An 18245-nucleotide genomic window follows, 5' to 3' on the forward strand; every position below is an offset into this window, starting at 1 on the left:
GCTACCTCCCAGGCTCAGGTGATCCTTCTGCCTCAGCCTCCCAAATAATTGGAACTACAAGTGTGTACCACCAAGCCCAGCTAATTTTTTGGTATTTTTTGCAGAGATGGGTTTTTGCCATATTACCCAGGCTGGTCTTGAACTCCTGGGCTCAAGCAGTACATCTGTCAGTTTTACAGGTGTGAGCCACTCTGCCCGGCCAGAAATGGGTTATCATAGGTGAAATTAGTAGCTTGTTAGCTTAGCTAGTGCAACAGGCATTAGAGGCTGGGCATGGTGGCTCACACCTGTAATTCCAGCACTTTATGAGGCCAAGGTGGGAGTATTGCTTGAGCGTAGGAGTTTGAGACCAGCCTGGGCAAAATAGGGAGACCCTCTCCAACCCATTTTACGAATACTTTTTTTTTTTCTTTTTGAGACAGAGTTTCACTCTTGTTACCCAGGCTAGAGTGCAGTGGTGCGATCTCGGCTCACCGCAACCTCCGCCTCCTGGGTTCAGGCAATTCTCCTGCCTCAGCCTCCTGAGTAGCTGGGATTACAGGCACGCGCCACCATGCCCGGCTAATTTTTTGTATTTTTAGTAGAGACGGGGTTTCACATGTTAACCAGGATGGTCTCGGTCTCTTGACCTCGTGATCCACCCGCCTCAGCCTCCCAAAGTGCTGGGATTACAGGCTTGAGCCACCATGCCTGGTACTTTTTTTTTTAATTAGCCAGGTGTAGTGGTGCACACCTGTGGTCTCAGCTACTTGGGAGGCTGAGGCAGGAGGAACACCTGAGCCCTGAAGGTAGAAGATGCAGTGAGCCGTGATGGTAACACTAAACTCCAGCCTGGGTGACAGAGGAGACCCTGTCACCAAAAATTAACAAAGAAAAATAAAAATAGCAGGCATTCGAATGTGCTCACATCAGTGAAATCAGGGATATTCAAGATATATGCATTGTTTAAAATATGTGAGACTTTCCTCACTTTTACATTAAAAGAGTATAAGAATCTCGGGCCGGGTGCGGTGGCTCACGCCTATAATCCCAGCACTTTGGGAGGCCGAGATGGGTGGATCACGAGGTCAAGAGATCAAGACCATCCTGGTCAACAAGGCGAAACCCCATCTCTACTAAAAAAAATACAAAAATTAGCTGGGCATGGTGGTGCGCACCTGTAGTCCCAGCTACTTGGGAGGCTGAGGCAGGAGAATTGCTTGAACCCAGAAGGCGGAGGTTGTGGTGAGCCAAGATCGTGCCATTGCACTCCAGCCTGGGCAACAACAGTGAAACTCCGTCTCAAAAAAAAAAAAAATAATAAAAGGGTATAAGAATTTTTCTTGTCATACAATTAATAAGGAAAAAAAAAAAGACTAGGTGTGGTGGCTCACACCTGTAATCCCAGCACTTTGGGAAGCTGAGGCAGGTGGACCACGAGGTCAGGAGTTCAAGACCTGCCTGGCCAACGTGGTGAAACCCTGTCTCTACTGAAACTACAAAAATTAGCCAGGCATGCTGGCAGGTGCCTGTAATCCCAGCTACTCTGGAGGCTGAGGCTGGAGAATCACTTGAACCTGGGAGGTGAGGGTTGCAGTGAGCCGAGATCGAGCCATTGCACTCCAGTCTGGGTGACAGAGCGAGACTCTGCCTAAAAAAAAAAAAAAAAATAGCAAGTCGGAAGCCTGTTTCCTGTTCCTTCAGGATAATAATCTATGCTGAACCTGTAAATGTTCCTGTGTCCAGCTATAAACTCTGAGGGTTCCAATACCCTGATATTGGCTATAAGGCCAACGGAATCCTGCCTCTGTAATAGTGGTGAGTCTACCTTGAGATCCCTACATTTCATCACAACCATAGTCAGAGCGTCTAAAAACTCAGAGTTGGGGCCTCATTGAGCTTCCTGTTCACATGAATTGTTTGATGCCTGTTTCCTCAAGACTTTAATAAACATCTGAATAAATGGAGCCATATTCAGATTATATTTACATTTCTCAGGTACCCTGGAGAGAACATCCCCTGCCTGATGAGGAGCTATTGTTCTGGTGGCTTTTACCCTTCTAGCAGGCACAGTCCTTTTTTTTTTGAGACGGAGTTTCACTCTTGTTGCCCAGGCTGGAGTGCAATGGCACGATCTCGGCTCACCGCAACCTCCACCTCCTGGGTTCAGGCAATTCTCCTGCCTCAGCCTCCCGAGTAGCTGGGTTTACAGGCATGCGCCACCATGCCCAGCTAATTTTTGTATTTTTAGTAGAGACGGGGTTTCACCATGTTGACCCGGATGGTCTCGGTCTCTTGACCTCGTGATCCACCCACCTCGGCCTCCCAAAGTGCTGGGATTATAGGCGTGAGCCACCGTGCCTGGCTTGTGGATAGATTTTTTTAAACTACCAGAGCCTACATTAAAGACGTCACTTTGGGAGGCCAAGGCGGTAGGATCAGTTGAGTCAAGGAGTTTGAGACTAGCCTAGGCAACAGAGTGAGACCCTATTGCCACAAAAAAATTAAAAAATTAGCCTGGTGTGGTAGCTCGCACTTATGGTTCCAGCTACGCAGGAGGCTGAGGCAGATCACTTGAGGTCAGGAGTTTGAGTCCAGTCTGGACAACATGATGAAACCCTGTCTCTGCTAAAAATACAAAAATTAGCCAAGTGTAGTGGCAGGTGCCTGTAATCTCAGCTACTTTGGAGGCTGAGGCAGGAGAATCGCTTGAACCCGGGAGGCAGAGGTTTTAGCGAGCTGAGATCTTGCCACTGCACTCCAGCCTGGGCAACAAAAGCAAGACACTATCTCAAAAAAAAAAAAAGAAAGACATTCATTTAATTCAATTAAATATTTTTCATTTCTCTGAAGGCTTGGGGTCACTGGCATAGTTCTTTTCTTATTTATTTATTTATTTTTTTGAGATGGAGTCTCACTCTGTGGCCCAGGCTGCAGTGCAGAGGCGTGATCTTGGCTCACTGCAATCTCTGCCTCCTGGGTTCAAGTGATTCTCCTCTCTCAGTTTCCCGAGTAGCTGGGATTACAGATGCCTGCCACCACGCCTTCTAATTTTTTTTTTTTTTTGAGATGGAGTTTCACTCTTGTTGCCCAGGCTGGAGTGCAATGGCGCCATCTCGGCTCACCGCAACCTCCGCCTCCTGGGTTCAGGCAATTCTCCTGCCTCAGTCGCCTGAGTAACTGGGATTACAGGCAGGTGCCACCATGCCCAGCTAATTTTTTGTATTTTTAGTAGAGACGGGGTTTCACCATGTTGACCAGGATGGTCTCGATCTCTTGACCTCGTGATCCACCCACCTCGGCCTCCCAAAGTGCTGGGATTACAGGCGTGAGCCACCGTGCCCGGCCTCATTTTTTGTATTTTTAGTAGAGATGGGGTTTCTCCATGTTGGCCAGGCTGGTCTCGAACTCTTGACCTCAGGCAATCTGTCCACCTCAGCCTCCAAAAGTGCTGGGATCACAGGCGTGTGAGCCACCGCGCCTAGCCGCCCCCTCCCCCCCCTTTTTTTTCCTGACATAGGATCTCACTCTGTGGCTCAGGCTGGAGTGCAGTGGCACAATCATAACTTGCTGTAATCTTGATCTCCTGGGCTCAAGAGTTTCCTCCCACCTCAGCCTCCCCAGTAGCGGTGACTACAGGTACATGCCAAGAGGGCCGGCTAGCTTTCCTATTTCCTGTAGAGATGGGGACTCACTATGTTGTCCAGGCTGGTCTCAGACTCCCGGACTCAAGTGATCCTTCCACCTCCACGTCCCAAATTGTTTGGGATTATAGGTATGAGCCACTGCCCTGAGCCTTGAAGAGCCTTCTAACACCTCTTTATAAACATACTCGCAGGCAATTCTATATAAATGGAATATTTTTTCTATATCAATTTTTTAAATGCTTATCAGTTTTAGTGGCTTCCTGGGATTCTATGGTACCATAATTTAACTACAGTGCATTTGCCACTCGATTTCGTGGAGAATTGCATTACTGATAGATTTATTTTGCATCTTGTTGGGACTTGCCTTTAAGAATATGAGATATGGTGGCTGAGGTCATCAGTTTTATAGAGTCTAGTTATCGGTTTATTATCAGTTGTCAGCTACTTCTCAAACTATACTATGGTTTTGAAATCGCAAAGCTAGACTGTGATGTTCTGCCCAGGAAACAAAATAATGATACTTTTTGCAACTTACAGAAAAATTTTTTTTTTTTTGAGACAGAGTTTCACTCTTGTTACCCAGGCTGGAGTGCAATGGCGCGATCTCGGCTCACTGCAACCTCCGCCTCCTGGGTTCAGGCAATTCTCCTGCCTCAGCCTCCCGAGTAGCTGGGATTACAGGCACGCGCCACCATGCCCAGCTAATTTTTTGTATTTTTAGTAGAGACGGGGTTTCACCATGTTGACCGGGATGGTCTCGATCTGTTGACCTCGTGATCCACCCGCCTCGGTCTCCCAAAGTGCTGGGATTACAGGCGTGAGCCACTGCGCCCGGCTACCTACAGAAATATTTAAAAGTAATGGATAGAATTTCCCCAATATTGAAATCTACCCTCAGGTATGTGATTAAATTTTTGGCGCCTGCTACCAATGTTTTGTGTTCAAATCTAATAAAAATGTTATAAGACTTGCACAAGTTGGGCGCGGTGGCTCAAGCCTGTAATCCCAGTACTGTGGGAGGCCGAGGCGGGTGGATCACGAGGTCAAGAGATCGAGACCATCCCGGTCAACATGGTGAAACCCCGTCTCTACTAAAAATACAAAAAATTAGCTGGGCATGGTGGCGAGTGCCTGTAATCCCAGCTACTCGGGAGGCTGAGGCAGGAGAATTGCCTGAACCCAGGAGGCAGATGTTGCGGTGAGCCGAGATCGCGCCATTGCACTCCAGCCTGGGCAACAAGAACAAAACTCCGTCTAAAAAAAAAAAAAAAGACCTGCACAGATTATAATAAATTATTTAAGACAATATATCAGGATTTCATAATGGTCTGTGCCTTTCAGAAGCTCAGTCATTGGAGATCTGGTTCCAGCAGATGGAAATAGGGAATATTCCTGAGGAAAACTCCCCTCTCTCCCCCAATATCATATCAAGAAAGAAAAATTCGATTCAGCAAACAGTTTGTTGAAACATTTATGTAATGAAACGACTAAATGGGATGGGAGAAAGCAGGATACATTCACCATGAATGGTGCCAAGTAAGTGTGCAGAAGCGGGGTGGCGGGTTCGACCAAGGTGAACAGAGCGGCACCTATCTCGCAGGAGCTCGGGCCAAGTAAACCGTGTTGACAACTCTGGTGGAGGGGCAGGACTCGGGGCAGGTGCCAGAGTACGAAATACACCTTCCGTCTGGAAGCCGCGAAGTATTTTCCCTTATCCCCAAATCATTCGCGCCCAATTCCTAAGAACGGTAACAAAAACAAAAACACAAGAATGTGTCCCCGATCGTGCTCCTTCTCAAACACGGGGATATTTCTAAACTTTACCCGAAGGATCATAAGAAGTACCTTCCTATAGCGATACAACGCCCCCATAAACCGCAAGCCCCAGTGGGTGCAGCAAGCTCTCTTTCTCTGAACACCGCCTTTTATTCCAATCCCGATCCAAGCCTGAGAGCCGTGGCCACACACCCTACTGGGACTTGTAGTCCACTCCTGAATCCCATTCCCAATCCGCGCAGACTCATATGGCCTCTATCTGCCCTTCGGTCTTGCAGAAGCCCAGCCCAGTGTTCAGTGCTCCCCACCCCCATCTCGCTCCGTCCCCTCGGGGGCCAACCTCCTCCGGTCACGTGTGAAGTCTCGCATGCGGCGATTGGCCATGGGGGTTCGGGGGCGGGGCGAAAGGCCCGGAGAGGTTCTGTGCCCCTTGTCGGGCCGCTTGTTTGGCTGCTGCCGTCACCTCATGGCGACGCGAGTAGAGGAGGCAGCGCGGGGAAGAGGCGGCTGCGCCGAAGAGGCGATTGAGGTCGGACGGGGCGGACGGCGACGCAGCCCGCGGCAGAAGGTCAGTCATGGGGACGCCCTCGTTGTTGACGGGCCCGGGGGATGCTCGGATTCCCTTTTTCGGGGTCCACCTCTTCTCTCTCCCTGGTTACCTTTAGCCACGGGACGAATATCCGGTCCTTTTCCTTCCTGGGGGTGACGACAGTGGGAGCAGGTGGGGGGGGTGGGACCGCGATAGATGGGGTGGGACCGCGATAGATGGGGTGGGAAGGGACAACGGTTGGGGTTTGGCGGCGCGCTGCGGGGATGCTGGGAGGGAGGGCTGGCAGGGGGCGCACCCGGTTCTAAGGGGGAAGAGGTGCGAGGCGGAGGTACGCCAGGTGTGACAGCCACGTGCGGCCAGCACTACTGGGATCCCGGCGCCAGGCGTTGCGTCTCCCAGCCCCCGCCGTCAACGTGCTCCCAGTGCTGAGCGCCGCGGTCCGGGGGCTCCCTGGGGTCCTGGGCTCGCCCTCCTCGAGTCCGGCAGGTGCTCAGGGCGCGCTGCGGGGTGCCCCCGGGCCGCTGAAGCTAGGCTGTTGCGCAGTAAGATAACCGCGCGGGAGCCGGGGTGTGCTTGGCCCCCCTTCCCCCGCCCCCCTGCACTCCCTGCCACTGCGCGGGCGGGCAGACGAGCGGGTGAGCGTCGCACGGCCGGTGCGAGCGTGGCACTCGGTCCCCGGGACCTAGACTCCGGGGCTCTGAGGGCTTGGCTGCACGTGGGGCTGGGGAATGGTTGGGGAAGCGATGTTGGAGGACCTCGGTCCTGCAGAGTTGGGATATCACGTCATCCCAGCCCTATTTACCACCCTCAACTTCTTTTTCTCTTTCTTTCATTTATTATTAGTTTTTTAAATTTGATGATCGGAAACTTGAACGCCTTCCCGACCCTGGCCTTTGGGTCTTTCTTAATCTGGGAAACAGGCTGGACTATTCCCCTTGCCTTACTTGACTCATGTCAAGGAGTTTTCAGTCTCTCCCTAGATACAGGAAAATTGAGACCTCTTTCAGAATGGGAGAATTCCACTTGTTCTGGAGCTCAGTGGGTGGAGTTTGAAAAAGATTGCACAACAAATGGGGTACAGGGCCCTGGAATGGATAACTGCGGGGACTGAGGCTGGGAAGGTGGGAACCCCATCTCTTTTTTTCTTTTTCCTTGCAGGTGAACATACTGAAACGTTCAACTTGTTGGATGTCTTGCTTGATCACCGAGGGCTATTTAATATTACTTAATTATGTATTTGAACACTCTTAAAAATAACTCCTATATGAAATTACGAAATAATATTTTTCTAATGCAGTTCATAAACTTCAAAAGGGAGAACAAAGGTCCAGTTTACATCTGAGCAGAGTGTTAAGAATTAGCTTTTGGGGGCCTGTTTGTAAGGTCAAGTATTTTCATGTTTCTGCATGAGAGTGTTGCTACTTCTCAATTACGTCTCTTTCTCTCTCCCTCTCTTTGTGTTTTAAAAGAAAGATCCAGTGCTTGCAGGACTGAAAAAGAAGCTGTAGACCAACGTACTGTAAGGGATTCAACACTGTCACTTTGGACACTTTACTTATTCCCTGAGTGTGGGGTGCCAATCTCAGTGTTTGATTTCATAGATTCGCCAGGGGAGGAGGACTCCGATAAAACGCCACTGCAATTGAGGATTTAAGTTCTCTTTTATGACGCTGGGATAAGGACAAAAAGTCAGGAATTGAGGTTTAATCAACTAGCATTTTAAATAACCAAGATAGGCGGTAACGACCGTTCCAGTGCAGAGCTCTGGTTAACTGCTGGATACGAATAGTCATGTGTGTGTCTGTTCATTTTTGTACCTCATACTCCATTCTTTTTTTTTGAGACAGAGTTTCGCTCTTGTTACACAGGCTGGAGTGCAGTGGCGTGATCTCGGCTCACCGCAACCTCCGCCTCCTAGGTTCAGGCAATTCTCCTGCCTCAGCCTCCTGAGTAGCTGGGATTACAGGCACGCGCCACCGTGCCCAGCTAATTTTTTGCATTTTTAGTAGAGACGGGGTTTCACCATGTTGACCAGGATGGTCTCGATCTCTTGATCTCGTGATCCACCTGCCTCGGCCTCCCAATGTGCTGGGATTACAGGCGTAAGCCACTGCGCCCGGCTCCCTTTTGATTTTTAAGAGTGACGGGATTCAAATACATGGCAAAGTATTAGTCTTTTAATTTTCATATATAATACACTGAGTGAATATCTTGTGTTTGCAAAAATCACTTTTAAGCCATCTATGGTGGCATGCACCTGTAATACCACCTAGTCGGGAAGCTGAAGCAGAAGGCTAGCTTGGGAGACCTGTCTCTTTCTCTTAAAAAAATTTTTTTTAATTTGAGACAGAGTTTTCCTCTGTTACCCAGGCTGGAGTGCAGTGATGCAATCTTGGCTCACTGCATCTTCCACCTCCTGGGTTCCAGTGATCCTTGTGCCTCAGGCTTCTGAGTAGCTGGGATTACAGGCGTGCACTAGCATGCCCAGCTAATTTTTGTATTTTTAATAAAGATGGGATTTCACCATGTTGGCCAGGCTGGTCTTGAACTCCTGGCCTCAAGTAAGCCATCTACCTCGGCCTTCCCGAGTGGCAGCATTACCGGCATGAGCCACTGCAACTGGCCAAAAAATTTTTCCTATTTTTTTTGTTTTTTTGAGATGGAGTTTCGCTCTTGTTACCCAGGCTGGAGTGCAATGGCGCGATCTCGGCTCATCACAACATATGCCTCCTGGATTCAGGCAATTCTGCCTCAGCCTCCTGAGTAGCTCGGATTACAGGCATACGCCACCATGCCCAGCTAATTTTTTGTATTTTTAGTGGAGACGGGGTTTCACCATGTTGACCAGGGTGGTCTTGATCTCTTTACCTTGTGATCCACCCGCCTCAGCCTCCCAAAGTGCTGGGATTACAGGCTTGACCCACCGCCGCACCTGGCTATTTTTTTTTTTTTTTAAGGCGGGATTTCACCATGTTGGTCAGGCTGGTCTTGAACTCCCGACCTCAGGTGATCCACCTGCCTTGGCCTCCAAAGTGCTTAGATTACAGGCATGAGCCACCACGCCCGGCCTACAAAAAATTTTTTGAAAATCACTTTCACATTACTTGCCTACGTCCTTAATTTTTAAAATTTCCTTCAGGTCACTGAGTTGAAGAAATATTCCTTAATTCTAACCTAACCTCTACCCTTTTTTTCAGGAAGCAGAAATGATGTTTAATGAATTGAGTTTTTTGAAAGTATTGAAAGAATTAAAAGTGACTGTTTTGTCATTATTTAGTTACATTATGGGACCTGAAGTGAGGAACAACTGGAGATGGGCTTTTTTGGTTCCTGGTTGCTTTAACCATCTGCCTAGTCACTCGTGTGTGACCTGCTCAGTTAACTGTGGCGTTGTTTCACAACTACATCCATTTGAATGGTCTCTTGAGATAAGCTTTTGCTTCTAAAGGTAACGTCACAGTAAATTACTAGGGGTCTCTTGAGTAATTGTCTAAAACTCTACTGAAACAGTAGCTAGTGACATGTAGCTAAATTTGTTAACTGAAGTTAAAATTAAAAATTCTTTTCTTTAATCACACTAGCCAAGTTTCAGGTGTTCAGTCGCCATTGTGGCTAGTGGCTACTGTATTAGAGCAGATCTAGAATATTTCCATCGTTGCATAAAAATTTTATAGAACAGCATTGGTCTAAAAAGATGAGTACACTGTATCTAGTATGTCAGGCACTTTTTAGAACATCAGCCTCATTCTTTTTACTTCCCGTAAATCCCTATGTAGAATTTGCTTTGTACGGTTGATTTTTAAAAAATTAATAGACTTTTTTTAGGAATGGTTTTTAGGTTTACAGAAAAATCACGCAGAAGAAAGTACAGAGTTTCTGTATACCCCCTCATACATACCCTTATCCTGCTATTATTTACATCTTGCATTAGTATGATACTTTTATTAAAATTCATGAGCCAATATTGGTGCATTATTATTGACTAAGTCCATAGTTTAGGGTCCTCTCTGGTGTTATATATTCTATGAGTTTTGACAGATGTGTAATGACATGGATCCACGATTACAGTATCACACAGAAGAGTTTCACAGTCCTATAAATCTCTTGTGCTCTACCTATTCATCCCTCTCTCCCTTTCCCTAGACTACTGGCAACCACCGGTTTTATTTTATTTATTTATTTTTTTGAGACGGAGTTTCACTGTTACCCAGACTGGAGTGCAATGGCGTGATCTCGGCTCACCGCAACCTCCGCCTTCTGGGTTCAAGCAATTCTGCCTCAGCCCCCCGAATAGTTGGGACTACAGGCATGCGCCACCATGCCCAGCTAATTTTTGTATTTTTAGTAGAGATGGGGTTTCACCATGTTGACCAGGATGGTCTCGATCTCTTGACCTCGTGATCCACCTGCCTTGGCCTCCCAAAGTGCTGGGATTATAGGCTTGAGCCACCGCGCCCGGCCTGGTTTTATTTTTATTTTATTTATTTATTTTATTTTATTTTATTTTTTTCTTTTAAAGATGGGGTTTCACCATGTTAGCCAGGATGGTCTTGATCTCCTGATCTTGTGATTCGCCCACCTCGGCCTGCCAAAATGCTGGGCATGAGCCACCACACCTGGCCTTACTTTATTTTATTTTATTTATTAATTTGTTTGAGACAGAGTCTCAATGTGTCAGCCAGGCTAGAGAGCAGTAGTGCGATCTTAGTTCACTGCAACCTCTGCTTCCTGGGTTCAAGCGATTCTCCTGTCTCAGCCTCAAAAGCAGCTGGGATTACAGGTGCCCACTACCATGCTTGGCTAATTTTTTTGCATTTTTAATAGAAATGGTTTTTGCCATGTTGGCCAGTATGGTCTTGAACTCCTGACCTCAGGTGATCTGGCCACCTTGGCCTCTCAAAATGCTGAGATTACAAGCATGAGCCACCATGCCCAGCCTTATTTTTAAAAATTTTTATTAAGATGGGGGTCCTGCTATGTTGCCCAAACTGGTCTTGAACTCCTAGGCTCAGGCGATTCTTCCACTTTGGCTTCCCAAAGTGCTGGGGTTATAGGCATGAGCCACCACACATGCATGGCCTGATCTTTTTACTGTCTTGATAGTTTTGCCTTTTCCAGATGTCTAAGGTTGATATATTTTTTTTTTACTAGATGTTTGCTTGGGAATGTTAAAAATTGTTAAACGAATTTTTAGGTCCATAAACCATGTGGAAGGATATTACAAGGTACCAAGGCCCAAATTAACAAAATCTTGCATTTACATAATGCCCTGTAGTTTTTATGGCACATTTGCACATACATTAACTCTTTCAGCATCAGTCAGTCACATGCTGTGGAGAAGGCTGGGCAGCTGTCATTGCCCTCATTTTCTGATGACAAGCTGCTCAACAGGGTTAAGTCATTTGCCTAAGGGGTGAAGCTGAGTCTGGAATCCAATACTCTTTCATCTATACTACAGTAATAAGTAGTGTAGTACTCAGTAAATACTATGGGTTTTAGAGTCAGGACTCCTGGCTTTCTGCCACCCATACCTGTGCAACCTTGGGCAAGTTTCTCAATCTATCTAAGCTTCAGTTGCATCATCTGTAAGGAGGGGATAGTGCTCATACCTACCACAGGGTATTACTGTGAAGGAGTTGATGGGATGCATTTAGAATTTTACATGGTTTGGAGGGGAGGACATTTGGAAGAGATTCATTTCTCTTGCATTTAGGGTGCTAATTTTATAAATCCATCTTCCAACCTTCATAGTCTCTCCTCTTCCTAGAATCTTTCCATGATAGACATAATGAGGAGAAATCAGGTCGGGGTTGGGCAAGAGTATGGGGGCAGGAAGAAGCCATTTCATTAATCTTATTTTTCTCCCCATTTGCCAACTTGATGAACTTCACTCTTCTGGCACAGAAATTGAGTAATGTGAAATAAAGTGATCTTCTGCTTACAGCATTGTTTTCTAATTGTATCACCAAGCTTTGGTAAATTTCTTTTTTTCTTTAACTGGAACCAAATAGGACAAGCAGTAATGAGAACAGACCAGCATATTCTTCTATTCAGACAACATTTTCATATCATATTATACTATATTTATTTGTTATATTACTGGAACGTGTTTTATTTATTTGCTTATTTTTTATTTGTTTTTTTGAGATGGAGTCTTGTTCTGTCACCCAGGCAGGAGTGCAATGGCGCAATCTCAGCTCACTGCAGCCTCCACTTCCTGGTTTCAAGTGATTCTCCTGCTTCAGCCTCCTGAGTAGCTGGGATAGCAGGCATGCGCCACCACGCCCTGCTAATTTTTATATTTTTAGCAGAGACGGGGTTTCAGCATGTTGGCCAGGCTGGTCTCGATCTCCTGACCTCAAGTGATCCACCTTCCTTGGCCTCCCAAAGTGTTGGGATTACAGGCGTGAGCCACTGTGCCTGGCCTGGAAGGTGTTCTATATGTTATTTTGTGTGCTATTTATATTGGTCTTAGCTAGAGAAGTTTTATTTAGGAAGGTATATTATCAAATACAAATGACATAAAAGTAGTGCTTTTGTGGGATTCTTCACAAGATTCACTCTAATGGGCTTCTATTAAATAGATATGCTGTTACAATTTTACACTTCTCAGAGTTATGTTTCAAAGGAAAGACATTTTGAGACCTCAAATTTCATTTGTGTTTTATGCACTGTTAGTCACTTAAGATATAAAGGCATTGTGATATCTCCTTAACTCTGCAAGGTAGGTGGTATCCCCAGGTATTTAGATAAGGCATCTAAGTCTCAGTCGGAAACAAACTTGTATCAATAATAGAGCTCACAGTTGGTGAAGTTTACTAGAGTTAGTGTATAGTTGTGTAACTGATAGTATGACAAATGTCTTATAATGCACAGTTTTTGCTTACCTTGTTTAATACCTCAAGAAATCTGTTTGCTTCTTCCTCCTGCCTTCCCCCTAATTCCTTTTGTTTGGTTCTAATGTGACCATGAATAACTTTAGTTAATATAACGGATGTGTCAGCATTTATAAAGTATGAGCCAGGCATCTTGGCTCATGCTTGAAATCCCAGTGCTTGGGGAGGCCGAGATGGGAGGACTGCTTATGGCCAAGATTTTGAGACCAGCTTGGGCAACACAAGGAGACCCCTGTCTCTATGAAGAATAAAAAACTTAGCCAGGCACATTGGTATATGCCTGTAGTTCCAGCTACTTGGGAGGCTGAGGTGGAAGGATCAGTTGAGCCTGGAAGGTCAAGGCTGCAGTGAACCATGATTGGGCCACTGTACTCTAGCCTGGGCAACAGAGTGAGACTTTGTTTCAAAGAAATAAATAATAAAAAGTATAGGCTGGGCACTGTGGCTCACGCCTGTAATCCCAGCACTTTGGGAGGCCAAGGCAGGTGGATCACCTGAGGTCAGGAGTTTAAGACCAGCCTGGTCAACATGGTGAAAACCCATCTCTACTAAAAATACAAAAATTAGCTGGCTATGGTGTCACATGCCTGTAATGCCAGCTACTTGGGAGGCTGACTCAGGAGAATCGCTTGAACCTGGGAGGTGGAGGTTGCAGTGAGCCAAGATTACGCCACTGCACTCCAGCCTGGGTGACAAAGGGAGAGACTCCGTGTCAAAAAAAAAAAAAAAAAGTATAAAATAGTATACAAATTCAATATAATATTCACCAACATTGAGATGTGACATTTCTAGAAGCGGGTAAAAATAGGTCACTTTTTAAAAATTTCATTAATTAATTCTTTTTTTGAGATAGAGTTTTGCTCTTGTTGCTGCAGTGGTTACGATCTTGGCTCACTACAACCTCTGCCTCCCAGGTTCAAGTGATTCTCCTGCCTCAGCCGCCCGAGTAGCTGGGATTACAGGCATGCGCCACCACACCTGGCTAATTTTTGTATTTTTTTTGTATTTTTATTTTTGAGACAGAGTTTCGCTCTTGTTACCCAGGCTGGAGTGCAATGGCGTGATCTCGGCTCACCGCAACCTCCGCCTCCTGGGTTCAGGCAGTTCTGCCTCAGCCTCCTGAGTAGCTGGGATTACAGGCATGCGCCACTGTGCCCAGCTAATTTTTGTATTTTTAGTAGAGATGGGGTTTCACCATGTTGACCAGGATGGTCTCGATCTGTTGACCTCGTGACCCACCCGCCTCGGCCTCCCAAAGTGCTGGGATTACAGGCGTGAGCCACCGCACCCGGCTATTTATTTATTTTTTAAAGATAGGGTTTCACCATGATGGTCAGGCTGGTCTTGAACTCCTGACCTTGTGGTCCGCCCGCCTCTGCCTCCCAAAGTGCTGGGATTATAGGCGTGAGCTACCATGCCCGGTGGTAGGGCGACTTTTAAAATCCATTAAGACCGTGGGAGTATATATATGTTTTTTGAGATGGTGTATCACCCTTGTTGCCCAGGCTGGAGTGCAATGGCACAGTCTTGGCTCACTGTAACCTCCGTCTCCCAGGTTCAAGCGATGCTGATGCCTCAGCCTCCTGAGTAGCTGGGATTACATGCATGTACCACCATGCCTGGCTAAGTTTTTTAATTTTTGGTAGAGACGGGGTTTCTCCATGTTGGTCAGGCTGGTCTTGAACCCCCAACCTCAGGAGATCTGCCTGCCTTGGCCTCCCAAAGTACTGGGATTACAGGCATGAGCCACTGCGTCTGGCAGGAGTATATTTTTATGATAGAATTTACCTCCTAGTTGAAATTCTGTTGGCACTTTTAAATACTTACATTTTATTATTTGAAGGAAAAGATAAAATAACTGGTGGTGTCCTCAGATACTATCAAAATAATTTTTTTTTATTGTTGGTTGAGTATGGTTATCAAAATAATTTTGTTAGGCATTTATTGCTTAGGGTGTTGATTTGCATTCTGTGTTGCATTTCCAAAATGTCTCTAGAATGACTTCTGTTATCTCCTACTTCCCACCTTATAATCTGTCCTGGTAATATTTACTTGCTACTTTTTTTTTTGTTTTTTTAATTTCTTCTTTCCCTACTCTCAAGGTAGAATGGTTTGGCAAGAAAGATATGCCAGTAGCTTAGAAGCTCATTTCCTTTTTTCTTTTTTTCTTTTTTTTTTTTGAGACAGAGTTTCACTCTTGTTACTCAGGCTGGAGTGCAGTGGGGCGATCTCAGCTCACCGCAACCTCCGCATCCTGGGTTCAGGCAATTCTCCTGCCTCAGCCTCCCGAGTAGCTGGGATTACAGGCACGCGCCACCATGCCCAGCTAATTTTTTGTATTTTTAGTAGAGACGGGGTTTCACCATGTTGACCAGGATGGTCTCGATATTTTGACCTCGTGATCCACCTGCCTCGGCCTCCCAAAGTGCTGGGATTACAGGCGTGAGCCACCGCGCCCGGCCCCTAGTAGCTCATTTCTTTATGGGTCTTTTGGATTGCAAAATGGGCCATATTAAAAGTGACAATGAATGCATTTTATAAAATATATTTTTTTGTTGTTTGTTTTTTTTGAGACAGGATCTCCCTCTCTCTCACCCAAGCTGGAATGTAGTTACGCTTATTGCAGCCTTGAACTCCTGTTCTCAAGCGATCTGCCTGCCTCAGCCTTCCTAGTAGCTAGGACTATAGGCGTGTGCACCACCATGCCTGGCTATTTTTTTTTCTCTTTTTTATGAGAGACGGGGACTTCCTTTTCGCAGGCTGGTCTTAAACTCTTGGGCTCAAGTGCTATCCTCCTGCCTTGGCCTCCCAAACTGCTGAGATTATAGACATGAGCCACTGCGCACCCAGCCTGTAAAATGTCTTCATTCAAATATTATTATAACAGTTCTGCTATGTGTCAGCAATTTATATCTATTATATCTACTTACGGCTCTTAGAAGGTAGGTACTGTACATCCTAGTTTACAGATAAGGAAACCGAGAGGTTGGCCGCCCCATGCCACATAGGAGATGCTTAGTGGTATATTCAGAGTTTGGGCTATTTTGGGTTCCTGCTTCTTTGCTGCTGAGATAGGTATTTAGGCTAATACAAGCATCTTTCAGATTACAGATATTTACCAAGTTACAGTTTTAGAACTAGAGCTGATTTTGCAAATCATGGCATCCAGCACCCTATATTTTTATAAAAGAATAATTTATTTTATAAAAGAAATAGTCACAGAAGTTAAATGCAAAATTTAATGCAGTCATTCTCTTATTAAAAGGTAAATGATGGCTGGGTGCAGTGGCTCACGCCTGTGATCCTAGCACTTTGGGAGGCCGAGGTGGGTGGATCACTTGAGGTCAGGAGTTCAAGACCAGCCTGGCCATCATGGTGAAACCCCATGTTTTTAATTAATTAATTAATTAAATAAATAAAAATTAAAAAAAGATAGGCCAGGCATGGTGGCTCATGGCTGCAATCCCAGCACTTTGGGAGGCCGAGGTGGGTGGATCATGAGGTCAAGAGATGGAGACCATCCTGGCCAACATGGTGAAACCCCGTCTCCACTAAAAATGCAAAAATTAGCTGGGTGTGGTGGCCCACGCCTGTAGTCCCAGCTTCTTGTGAGGCTGAGGCAGGAGAATCGCTTGAACCTGGGAGGTGGAGGCTGCAGTGAGCCAAGATCACACCACTGCCTTCCAGTCTGGGTGACGGAACAAGACTTCATCTTAAAAAAATAATACCTAGTCAACATGGTGAAACCCCGTCTCTACTAAAAATACAAAAAATTAGCTGGGCATGGTGGCACCTGCCTGTAATCCCAGCTACTCAGGCGACTGAGGCAGGAGAATTGCCTGAACCCAGGAGGCGGAGGTTGCGGTGAGCCGAGATCGTGCCATTGCACTCCAGCCTGGGCAACAAGAGCGGAACTCTGTCTCAAAAAGAAAAGAAAAAAAAAATAATAGGGGCCGGGCGCGGTGGCTCAAGCCTGTAATCCCAGCACTTTGGGAGGCCGAGGCGGGTGGATCACGAGGTCAAGAGATCAAGACCATCCTGTTCAACATGGTGAAACCCCGTCTCTACTAAAAATACAAAAAAAAAAAAAAAAAACTAGCTGGGCATGGTGGTGCACGCCTGTAGTCCCAGCTACTTGGGAGGCTGAGGCAGGAGAATTGTTTGAATTCAGGAAGTGGAGGTGGCGGTGAGCCAAGATAGCGCCATTGCACTCCAGCCTGGGTAACGAGCGAAACTCTGTCTCACAAAAAAAAAAAAGGTAAATGATGTACAGTCTAATATAGAGGTTACTGGCCAGGCACGGTGGCTCATGCCTGTAATCTCAGCACTTTAGGAGGCCGAAGCAGGCGGATTACCTGAGTTCCGGGAGTTCCAAGACCAGCCTGGCAAACATGGTGAAACCCCGTCTCTACTAATAGTACAAAAATTAGCTGGGTGTGGTGGTAGGCACCTGTAATCCCAGCTACTTGGGAGGCTAAGGCAGGAGAATTGCTTGATCCTGGGAGGCAGAGGTTGCAGTGACCTAAGGTTGTGCCACTATGCTCCAGCCTGGGCAACAATAGTGAAGCTCTGTCTCAAAAAAAAAATATGTATTTATATAGAGGTTACCAGTAAATGTACAGTATTGGCACTTAACACTGCTAGGTTATGAGACTAAAGAAGCTGTGTCCAAAGTAGACCTTTCCCGGATCCTTCTGCTCATTCTTGGCTTCTTCACCAGTGGGGGAGATGAGGTTCCCTAATCCCTTAGTATGGAGAGATCAGGTTCCCTCATCCCTTAGTTTAGCACTAGTCTGCCCCTCTTTTCTTGTCATTTACCCTATTAATGGTTCTGTGTGTTCTTTGTGCTCTTACGTGCTATGACAGTTACTCTGGATCCTTTAGCCACCTGCCTCCAGGTAGTTAGGACAACTCCTAGAACTTACTCTGCGCCGGGCACGGTGGCTCAAGCCTGTAATCCCAGCACTTTGGGAAGCCGAGGCGGGTGGATCACAAGGTCAACAGATCGAGACCATCCTGGTAAACATGGTGAAACCCCGTCTCTACTAAAAATACAAAAAAAATTAGCTGGGCATGGTGGTGCGCGCCTGTAATCCCAGCTACTCAGGAGGCTGAGGCAGGAGAATTGCCTGAACCCAGGAGTCGGAGGTTGCGGTGAGCCGAGATTGCGCCATTGCACTCCAGCCTGGGTAACAAGAGCGAAACTCCGTCTCAAAAACAAACAAACAAACAAAAAAAGAACTTACTCTGCCTCCAATTTATCATCCCTCCTCAGAACTCTATCATTTCTCTGGCTTCCATTTATTTATTAATTTTTTTGGATAACAGTTTTATTAAATAATTCACATGCCATATAATTCACCCATTTATAGTGTATAATTAAATTTCTTTTTTTTT

General features: G+C 46.2%; 1 protein-coding gene across 11 annotated transcripts in view; it reads left to right on the plus strand.

The window, feature by feature from the left end:
- The first annotated feature begins 5846 nt into the window (after positions 1 to 5846).
- TXLNG (taxilin gamma) overlaps positions 5847 to 18245 on the plus strand; it is a 55171-nt gene continuing 42772 nt past the window's right edge. For 9 of the 11 annotated variants that reach the window (XR_013531372.1, XR_013531373.1, XM_054251256.2 and 6 more), the window contains exon 1: positions 5847 to 5970. Coding sequence is in view for 6 of the 11 variants with exons in the window: in XM_002762662.6 (XP_002762708.4) it covers positions 5869 to 5970 (102 nt within the window). In the remaining 5 variants the exon portion in view is untranslated. Of the gene's footprint in view, positions 5971 to 9229; positions 9401 to 18245 lie in introns of all 11 variants that reach the window. The other 2 variants (XM_035289271.3, XM_078362231.1) reach the window with 1 other exon arrangement.

The sequence above is a fragment of the Callithrix jacchus genome, chromosome X (assembly GCF_049354715.1).
Source record: "Callithrix jacchus isolate 240 chromosome X, calJac240_pri, whole genome shotgun sequence".
Classification (NCBI taxonomy): domain Eukaryota; kingdom Metazoa; phylum Chordata; class Mammalia; order Primates; family Cebidae; genus Callithrix; species Callithrix jacchus.